We start from the raw sequence: 10,971 nt of genomic DNA, 5'->3' as shown, positions 1-10,971 counted from the left end.
AGGTCAGAGGTCAGTGGCTGTACAGTAACACGCTATAGATGAGGTCAGAGCTCAGTGGCTGTACAGTAACATGCTATAGATGAGGTCAGAGCTCAGTGGCTGTACAGTAACATGCTATAGATGAGGTCAGAGGTCAGTGGCTGTACAGTAACATGCTATAGATGAGGTCAGAGCTCAGTGGCTGTACAGTAACATGCTATACATGAGGTCAGAGGTCAGTGGCTGTACAGTAACATGCTATAGATGAGGTCAGAGCTCAGTGGCTGTACAGTAACATGCTATACATGAGGTCAGAGGTCAGTGGCTGTACAGTAACATGCTATAGGTGACATCAGAGGTCAGTGGCTGTACAGTAACATCCTATAGATGAGGTCAGAGGTCAGTGGCTGTACAGTAACATGCTATAGATGAGGTCAGAGGACAGTGGCTGTACAGTAACACGCTATAGATGAGGTCAGAGCTCAGTGGCTGTACAGTAACATGCTATAGATGAGGTCAGAGGTCAGTGGCTGTACAGTAACACGCTATAGATGAGGTCAGAGCTCAGTGGCTGTACAGTAACATGCTATAGATGACATCAGAGCTCAGTGGCTGTACAGTAACACGCTATAGATGAGGTCAGTGGCTGTACAGTAACATGCTATAGATGAGGTCAGAGCTCAGTGGCTGTACAGTAACATGCTATAGATGACATCAGAGCTCAGTGGCTGTACAGTAACATGCTATAGATGAGGTCAGAGCTCAGTGGCTGTACAGTAACACGCTATAGATGAGGTCAGAGCTCAGTGGCTGTACAGTAACATGCTATAGATGACATCAGAGCTCAGTGGCTGTACAGTAACACGCTATAGATGAGGTCAGTGGCTGTACAGTAACATGCTATAGATGAGGTCAGAGGTCAGTGGCTGTACAGTAACATGCTATAGATGAGGTCAGAGCTCAGTGGCTGTACAGTAACATGCTATAGATGAGGTCAGAGCTCAGGCTCTGTGCTTCACTGCTCTGTATGGGTTTTGACTGACAGACGTTCTGAACTTGAGCACCTCACGCGACAAGAATTGGTCCCCATCCCTATCGCTAATTACTCAACTTTTGCTCTGTTTTTGTTGTCTGATTGAGGGAAATGCTGTTAATTATGAGGACTATCTATTTTGAAAGATGAGACGTTGAGGATTATAATAAATGTGACACAAGCAAGCCAAGATCAACCCAGGGTGTGACACAAGCAAGCCAAGATCAACCCAGGGTGTGACACAAGCAAGCCAAGATCAACCCAGGGTGTGACACAAGCAAGCCAAGATCAACCCAGGGTGTGACACAAGCAAGCCAAGATCAACCCAGGGTGTGACACAAGCAAGCCAAGATCAACCCAGGGTGTGACACAAGGAAGCCAAGATCAATCCAGGGTGTGACACAAGCAAGCCAAACACCCAGTCCAAATGTGCGCTTCACATTTCCATATCATAAAACTCATGTACTAAAACAGTGTCACCATTTATGATCACTATGTTAGATGTACAGTTACAAGATGACATGGTGTCATATCCTGGGTAGTTGTGAACAGAATGAGACTATGTTTGTTTATTGTGAATTAAATTCAGTCTTGTATCAGGTGAACTGTTACAGTATGTCCTCACCTTTGGTCTAATAATTTCCCCATTATCTCCAAACTGTTCCCTTTCAATTGCTATCATGGTTACGCATATGCTTTTCACATTTCGTCTGTAAAAAAAAAAAACATTTACATTTGACCCTATCCATATAGGCCTATTCCCACGACTGTAAAGCGTTAATACCAGCCTCCTGAGTGGCGCAGCGGTCTAAGGCATCGCAGTGAGTCGTCACTAGAGACCTGAGTTCGAGCTCAGGCTGTGTCAAAGTCGGCCGCAACCTGGAAACCCAATTGGCCCAGCGTCGTCCGGGTTAGGGGCGGGTTTGGTCGGCTGGGATGTCCTTGTCCCATCCGCGCTCTAGTGATTCCTTGTGTAGGGCCGGGCGCATGCACGCTGAATTCGGTCGCCAGTTGCACAGTTTTTCCTCTGACACATTGGTGCGGTTGGCTTCCGGGTTAAGCGAGCGTTGTGTCAAGAAGCTTGGCAGGGTCGTGTTTCGGAGGACGCACGACTCTCGACCTTCGCCTCTCCCGAGTCCGTACGGGAGTTGCAGCGATGGGACAAGACTGTAACTACCAATTGGATATCACGAAAAAGGGTGAATAACTAAATGATTTATGTCCATTTAAAAATGAGTACGCCACATGATTTTGTTTCTGTCCACTTGGCGTTGACTGGTATTGTGGAATACGTTAAGGAGGGGCTGTGTCTGTGACTTGGCTTTTACTGGTATTGTGGAATATATTATTCCCTCTCAGGAGACTGAAAAGATTTGGCATGGGTCCTCAGATCCTCAAAAGGTTCTACAGCTGCACCATCGAGATCATCCTGACTGGATGCATCACTGCCTGGTATGGTAACTGCTCAGCCTCCGACCGCAAGGCACTACAGAAGGTAGTGCGTACGGCCCATTACATCACTGGGGCCAAGCTTCCTGCCATCCAGGACCTCTATACCAGGCGGTGTCAGAGGAAGGCCCTAAAGATTGTCAAAGACTACAGCCACCCCAGTCATAGACTGTTCTCTCTGCTACCACACGGCAAGCGGTACCGGAGCGCCAAGTCTAGGTCCAAGAGGCTTCTAAACAGCTTCTATCCCCAAGCCATAAGTCCCCTGAACACCTAATCAAATGGCTACCCAGACTATTTGCATTGTTTTCCCCCCACCCCTCTCTCCCTCTCTTTTACTCACCTGCTACTCTCTGTTGTTATCAGATATGCGTAGTCACTTCAATGTACATGTACATACTACCTCAACTAACCGGTGCCCCCGCACATTGACTCTGTATCGGTACCCCCTGTATATAGTCTCGCTATTGTTATTTTACTGCTGCTCTTTAATTACTTGTTACTTTTATTCCTTATTCTTATCTGTATTTTTTGAAACGGCATTGTTTGTTAAGGGGCTCGTAAGTAAGCATTTCACTGTAAGGTCTACACCTGTTGTATTCAGCATTTCACTGTAAGGTCTACTACACCTGTTGTATTCAGCATTTCACTGTAAGTTCTACACCTGTTGTATTCAGCATTTCACTGTGAGGTCTATTACACCTGTTGTATTCAGCATTTCACTGTGAGGTCTACTACACCTGTTGTATTCAGCATTTCACTGTAAGGTCTACTACACCTGTTGTATTCAGCATTTCACTGTAAGGTCTACTACACCTGTTGTATTCAGCATTTCACTGTAAGGTCTACACCTGTTGTATTCAGCATTTCACTGTAAGGTCTACACCTGTTGTATTCAGCATTTCACTGTAAGGTCTACTACACCTGTTGTATTCAGCATTTCACTGTAAGGTCTACTACACCTGTTGTATTCAGCATTTCACTGTAAGGTCTACTACACCTGTTGTATTCAGCATTTCACTGTAAGGTCTACACCTGTTGTATTCAGCATTTCACTGTAAGGTCTACACCTGTTGTATTCAGCATTTCACTGTAAGGTCTACTACACCTGTTGTATTCAGCATTTCACTGTAAGGTCTACTACACCTGTTGTATTCAGCATTTCACTGTAAGGTCTACTACACCTGTTGTATTCAGCATTTCACTGTGAGGTCTATTACACCTGTTGTATTCAGCATTTCACTGTGAGGTCTACTACACCTGTTGTATTCGGCATTTCACTGTAAGGTCTACACCTGTTGTATTCAGCATTTCACTGTGAGGTCTACTACACCTGTTGTATTCAGCATTTCACTGTAAGGTCTACTACACCTGTTGTATTCAGCATTTCACTGTAAGGTCTACACCTGTTGTATTCGGCGCATGTGACTAATACAATTTGATTTGATTAAGGAGAGGCTGTGTCTGTGACTTTTACTATTGTTGTGGAACACATTTAGGAGGGGCTGTATCTGCATCACGTCCTTCTGCAGAGTGAACGTTTCCACAACTTAGGGACAGGCCTCCTCGCAATATGTTTAACCCTGAATAATTCACCCTCCTAAATTTCCCCGAACTTGAAGGAAAAAGTTGGAAATCCATTAGTGGCTCCGGTGTCAGCTGGTCCAGCTGTATCGCATCACTAGCGCTTAGCGTCACGTCGAACGATGAGGCACTCTGACAAGAAGCCGCTAGACAAGGAGACCACTAGAGTGGGAGGGAAAGAGAAGTTTCCACGTCCCAGTTCAGAGATCTCCAATGACCAGACCTGGGTTCAAATACTACTTGAAATCTTTCAAATACTTTGAGTGTTTACTTTAGCCTGCCTGGAGTGCCAAATGGGCAGGGTTTACCATTTTGGGACTATTCTTATTGGTCCATTAAGACAGGCAAGCTAAATCAAGCCCAGAAAAATAATGATTTCAAATACTAGTTGAACCCCCAGGTCTTTCTCTACATTCCAGTTTAGAGATCTCCTGTAACAAAAGGAGAGGTCAGCCATTATGTCAGCCAGGTCAGCCAGGTCAGCCTTGTCAGTCAGGTCAGCCATTATGTCAGCCAGGTCAGCCATGTCAGCCTTGTCAGCCAGGTCAGCCTTGTCAGCCATGTCAGCCAGGTCAGCCAGGTCAGCCATGTCAGCCAGGTCAGCCATGTCAGCCAGGTCAGCCAGGTCAGCCATGTCAGCCAGGTCAGCCAGGTCAGCCATGTCAGCCAGGTCAGCCTTGTCAGTCAGGTCAGCCTTGTCAGTCAGGTCAGCCATTATGTCAGCCAGGTCAGCCATGTCAGCCATGTCAGCCAGGTCAGCCAGGTCAGCCTTGTCAGTCAGGTCAGCCATTATGTCAGCCATGTCAGCCTTGTCAGCCATGTCAGCCATGTCAGCCAGGTCAGCCATGTCAGCCATGTCAGCCATGTCTTCCCTGGGAAAGTGTGTCAGTCTTTACAGAGTCTTAGAGTGATCCCTGAATGATCACCTGCTCATTCTACCTCTAGCATTACATTCCCCCTCTCATCTCCCATCTATACAGACATAACCTCAACTCAACCCTCTCATCTCCCATCTATACAGACATAACCTCAACTCAACCCTCTCATCTCCCATCTATACAGACATAACCTCAACTCAACCCTCTCATCTCCCATCTATACGGACATAACCTCAACTCAACCCTCTCATCTCCCATCTATACAGACATAACCTCAACTCAACCCTCTCATCTCCCATCTATACAGACATAACCTCAACTCAACCCTCTCATCTCCCATCTATACAGACATAACCTCAACTCAACCCTCTCATCTCCCATCTATACAGACATAACCTCAACTCAACCCTCTCATCTCCCATCTATACAGACATAACCTCAACTCAACCCTCTCATCTCCCATCTATACAGACATAACCTCAACTCAACCCTCTCATCTCCCATCTATACAGACATAACCCTGGCTCAATTTAACAGCTGGAGCTGGGGTTATATGGTGGAAGGACAGATGCCCTCGTTCCAGGCCTGAAACATGCCAATGCTCTTACAGTACATACATAACACAAAGCCACGCTGTAGACCAAACCAGAGAACACAAAGAGATCTATTCTCTATAGTCATTCTTCAACTGTTTACCGGCTTTTCCCTCCCCCCTGCTATCGTTCTAACCCCCCGGCTAGCTTCGACTCAACAGTGACATCGGTCCTTCTGACGAAGCGGAGGCAAACAGATGGACGGAGTCGGAGACAGAACTTTCAGACGTTCCATGATGCAGGTGGGGGATGGGGGGGGGGGGGGGGGTTGGGATTGTCACAGTAGCATGGTGAATTATTTAAATGGGGAGAGTGTGGAGAAGTGAATTGCTGCATCTGTCGCATATCCCTTTAAAGCCCCCTAACCAGATGTGTTTAACCACTACCACGGCCCACCCCAGCCCGCTGTACCAGGTCTAGCAGGTCTAACTACTTAATGGGTCACCGTGGCCATGCCAACGGTTAATTAAGCAAGACTCTTCAGATAACAGGAGCAGGAGCAGCTCAGGTTCTGTCAGGTGTTCACAAAGAGTCTCAGAGTAGGAATGCTGATCTACGATCCCTCCTAGTCATCGTGGCAGGTAGCCTAGTGGTTAGAGTGTTGGACTAGTAACCGAAAGGTTGTTCGATTGAATCCCCCGAGCTGACAAGGTAAAAATCTGTCGTTAGGCCCCTGAACCCGCTGTTAAGTTAGAATATTAAGTTAACCCGCTGTTCCTAGGTCGTTACTGTAAATAAGAATTTGTTCCTAACTGACTTGCCTAGTTAAATTTTTTAAAAACGATCGAAAAGGCAAAACTGATCTGAGATTAGCACTCCGTCTCTGACACTTTGTGAATACGGCCCCTGGTCCAGTGTACTCTATAATTAAGGTTACATCTACATTGAAACTTGAATACCACAGGACAATGGTGCGAAGCATGTTATCACCAGCAGTCTGGATTATAATCTGAGTGGATGATTGGAGATGGTGTTACCTGTCTGGATTGTGAGAAGATCAACTCGCTATAAGATCTATCAATCTTATCGAACGCAAATAATCTTCCTGAGTTTGATTCTTGCGATACATTCAGGACCAAATCGTTTTCCAACTGCTATTGTAATCATACTTTTTTTTAAAGATTTGAATTAAAGAGAACATCAATATCAGGGGTTGCTGCTGAGGATTAAACCTATGACATGAGAGAGGAACAGCCTATGCTATATATAAACTCTGTTGTGGCTGCCTGTTTTTGGTCAGATTATGGGTCAAAATACACACACACTTTATAGAACCACCTTCCCATTGACTACTTACTGTCCGACTTCATACAGCACCGGCGCAGGACACAGGAGATAATCGTTCTGCACAATGCTTGGCTTCCTATCTGGAAAAGAGAATTGAATGAGCCCCCTGTACACTACCTCACAGAGACAGAGACAGAGACAGAGACAGACAGACAGACAGACAGACAGACAGACACACACACACACACACACACACACACACACAAACACAGGCCACATTTCTAAAGATGTATAAATGGCAGACATTTGTCATCGGGGAAAAAATGGGATGAAAGGGGAAAATGAGAGGAGAGAGGGAAAGAGAGGGATAGAGGAAAGGAGAGAGGAGTAGAGCAGGAAAGAGAGGAGTAGAGGAGAGAGGGAAAGAGAGGGGTAGAGGAAAGGAGAGAGGAGTAGAGCGGGAAAGGGAGGAATAGAGAGGAGAGAGGGAAAAGAGAGGGGTAGAGGAGAGGAGAGAGGAGTAGAGCGGGAAAGAGAGGAATAGAGAGGAGAGAGGGAAAGAGAGGGGAAAATGAGAGGAGAGAGGGAAAGAGAGGGATAGAGGAAAGGAGAGAGGAGTAGAGCAGGAAAGAGAGGAGTAGAGGAGAGAGGGAAAGAGAGGGGTAGAGGAAAGGAGAGAGGAGTAGAGCGGGAAAGGGAGGAATAGAGAGGAGAGAGGGAAAAGAGAGGGGTAGAGGAGAGGAGAGAGGAGTAGAGCGGGAAAGAGAGGAATAGAGAGGAGAGAGGGAAAGAGAGGGGAAAATGAGAGGAGAGAGGGAAAGAGAGGGGTAGAGGAAAGGAGAGAGGAGTAGAGCAGGAAAGAGAGGAGTAGAGAGGAGAGAGGGAAAGAGAGGGGTAGAGGAGAGGAGAGAGGAGTAAAGAGGAGAAGTGATAGAGGTAGAGGGCAGAGAGCGAGGAAGATGTGGACAGAAGTGAGCGGTAGAGAGGGAGAAGAGGAGAGGAGAGAGGGGTAGAGAGGGGTAGAGATGAGAGGGATAGAGAAGGAATGAGAGAGGCGGAGAGGGGTAGAAAGGACATGAGAGGGGTAGAGAGGGGAAGAGGAGAGAGGGGTAGAGAGGAGATGAGAGGGATAGAGAGGGGTAGAGAGGGGAAGAGGAGAGGAGAGGGGGGTAAAGAGGGGAATTATTAGAGGTAGAGGGGCAGAGAGAGAGGGAGAAGGGGAGAAGGAAAAGGAGGAGTACAGCCATCTAGATTAGGAACAGTAGCAGCCATCTAGATTCGGAGGAGTAGCAGCCATCTAGATTAGGAACAGTAGCGCCATCTAGATTAGGAACAGTAGCGGCCATCTAGATTAGGAGGAGTAGCAGCCATCTAGATTAGGAACAGTAGCAGCCATGTAGATTAGGAGGAGTAGCAGCCATCTAGATTAGGAGGAGTAGCAGCCATCTAGATTAGGAACAGTAGCAGCCATCTAGATTAGGAACAGTAGCAGCCATCTAGATTAGGAACAGTAGCAGCCATCTAGATTAGGAGGAGTAGCAGCCATCTAGATTAGGAGGAGTAGCAGCCATCTAGATTAGGAACAGTAGCAGCCATCTAGATTAGGAACAGTAGCAGCCATCTAGATTAGGAACAGTAGCAGCCATCTAGATTAGGAACAGTAGCAGCCATCTAGATTAGGAACAGTAGCAGCCATCTAGATTAGGAACAGTAGCAGCCATCTAGATTAGGAACAGTAGCAGCCATCTAGATTAGGAACAGTAGCAGCCATCTAGATTAGGAGGAGTAGCAGCCATCTAGATTAGGAACAGTAGCAGCCATCTAGATTAGGAACAGTAGCAGCCATCTAGATTAGGAGGAGTAGCAGCCATCTAGATTAGGAGGAGTAGCAGCCATCTAGATTAGGAACAGTAGCAGCCATCTAGATTAGGAACAGTAGCAGCCATCTAGATTAGGAACAGTAGCAGCCATCTAGATTAGGAGGAGTAGCAGCCATCTAGATTAGGAGGAGTAGCAGCCATCTAGATTAGGAACAGTAGCAGCCATCTAGATTAGGAACAGTAGCAGCCATCTAGATTAGGAACAGTAGCAGCCATCTAGATTAGGAACAGTAGCAGCCATCTAGATTAGGAACAGTAGCAGCCATCTAGATTAGGAACAGTAATTAGGAACAGTAGCAGCCATCTAGATTAGGAGGAGTACCAGCCATCTAGATTAGGAACAGTAGCAGCCATCTAGATTAGGAGGAGTAGCGGCCATCTAGATTAGGAACAGTAGCAGCCATCTAGATTAGGAACAGTAGCAGCCATCTAGATTAGGAACAGTAGCAGCCATCTAGAGTACCAGCCATCTAGATTAGGAACAGTAGCAGCCATCTAGATTAGGAGGAGTACCAGCCATCTAGATTAGGAACAGTAGCAGCCATCTAGATTAGGAGAGTAGCGGGCCATCTAGATTAGGAACAGTAGCAGCCATCTAGATTAGAACAGTAGCAAGCCATCTAGATTAGGAACAGTAGCAGCCATCTAGATTAGGAACAGTAGCAGCCATCTAGATTAGGAGGAGTAGCAGCCATCTAGATTAGGAACAGTAGCAGCCATCTAGATTAGGAAGAGTAACAGCCATCTAGATTAGGAACAGTAGCAGCCATCTAGATTAGGAACAGTAGCAGCCATCTAGATTAGGAACAGTAGCAGCCATCTAGATTAGGAACAGTAGCAGCCATCTAGATTAGGAACAGTAGCAGCCATCTAGATTAGGAACAGTACCAGCCATCTTGATTAGGAACAGTAGTAGCCATCTAGATTAGGAACAGTAGCAGCCATCTAGATTAGGAACAGTAGCAGCCATCTAGATTAGGTTTGCTGACAGACTAAATATTCTCTACTGACTGACACCTGCCAAGCGTCCCTGTCCAGGGGAATGCTTTGTGTGCAGATATAAAACACGTGAAGGCATCTTGTCTTTGAGTGGAATCACATTGTGGACAACCTGCTAGTCAGTCAGTAGCCATGTCACAACCACTGGCACAGACAGGACAGGCCTGCTAGGCACATCACTCTGGAATGAGAGAGATGTGTGTTTGTGTGTGTGTGTGTGTGTGTGTGTGTGTGTGTGTGTGTGTGTGTGTGTGTGTGTGTGTGTGTGTGTGTGTGTGTGTGTGTGTGTGTGTGTGTGTAAAGGCACAACAGGAAGAAGTGTGAACAGTAATTCTCCTGTTTTAGATAAAGATCATTCTAGAAGAAAATAACTGCAAGCTATTTTAATCCACAGCTGAAGAATCAGAAATAACTTTGGAGAGAGAGTTCCCTTCCAATGTAGTTCCCTTCCAATGTAGTTCCCTTCCAATGTAGTTCCCTTCCAATGTAGTTCCCTTCCAATGTAGTTCCCTTCCAATGTAGTTCCCTTCCAATGTAGTTCCCTTCCAATGTAGTTCCCTTCCAATGTAGTTCCCTTCCAATGTAGTTCCCTTCCAATGTAGTTCCCTTCCAATGTAGTTCCCTTCCAATGTAGTTCCCTTCCAATGTAGTTCCCTTCCAATGTAGTTCCCTTCCAATGTAGTTCCCTTCCAATGTAGTTCCCTTCCAATGTAGTTCCCTTCCAATGTAGTTCCCTTCCAATGTAGTTCCCTTCCAATGTAGTTCCCTTCCAATGTAGTTCCCTTCCAATGTAGTTCCCTTCCAATGTAGTTCCCTTCCAATGTAGTTCCCTTCCAATGTAGTTCCCTTCCAATGTAGTTCCCTTCCAATGTAGTTCCCTTCCAATGTAGTTCCCTTCCAATGTAGTTCCCTTCCAATGTAGTTCCCTTCCAATGTAGTTCCCTTCCAATGTAGTTCCCTTCCAATGTAGTTCCCTTCCAATGTAGTTCCCTTCCAATGTAGTTCCCTTCCAATGTAGTTCCCTTCCAATGTAGTTCCCTTCCAATGTAGTTCCCTTCCAATGTAGTTCCCTTCCTGAGAAGTCTATTTGTTGACAGAACAGACTGCATATTCCCAACAGGAAAAGACATCACCCAGATACACAGCCACAACCACACCGCTACATCCTGCTTGTGTTTCTCTTCTAGATGGCAATACAGTAGGTACCATATGGTTTGTGTGTGTGTGTGTGTGTTTACTTACTGTAGATCTGCTGGCCCACCATGAAGCTACAGACGACCCCGTCGTTGCCTCTTCCCACAGAGAAGCCGTTCCCTCGAAGCACGATGTCAAACGACTCTGTTATGTAA

At 46.2% G+C, this 10,971-nt stretch overlaps 1 protein-coding gene across 1 annotated transcript in view; it reads right to left on the bottom strand.

Annotated features, from left to right (window-relative positions):
• LOC106585928 (anthrax toxin receptor 2) overlaps positions 1 to 10,971 on the bottom strand; it is a 121,274-nt gene that overhangs the window by 93,199 nt on the left and 17,104 nt on the right. The window contains exons 8-9 of the mRNA XM_045707090.2: positions 10,865 to 10,960; positions 6,814 to 6,883 (exon numbers count right to left, since the gene is read on the bottom strand). Coding sequence (XP_045563046.1) covers positions 6,814 to 6,883; positions 10,865 to 10,960 — 166 coding nt within the window. The remainder of the gene's footprint in view (positions 1 to 6,813; positions 6,884 to 10,864; positions 10,961 to 10,971) is intronic.

The sequence above is a fragment of the Salmo salar genome, chromosome 24, assembly GCF_965601325.2.
Source record: "Salmo salar chromosome 24, fSalSal1, whole genome shotgun sequence".
NCBI lineage: Eukaryota > Metazoa > Chordata > Actinopteri > Salmoniformes > Salmonidae > Salmo > Salmo salar.
This window is presented reverse-complemented; position numbering and strand designations above follow the sequence as displayed.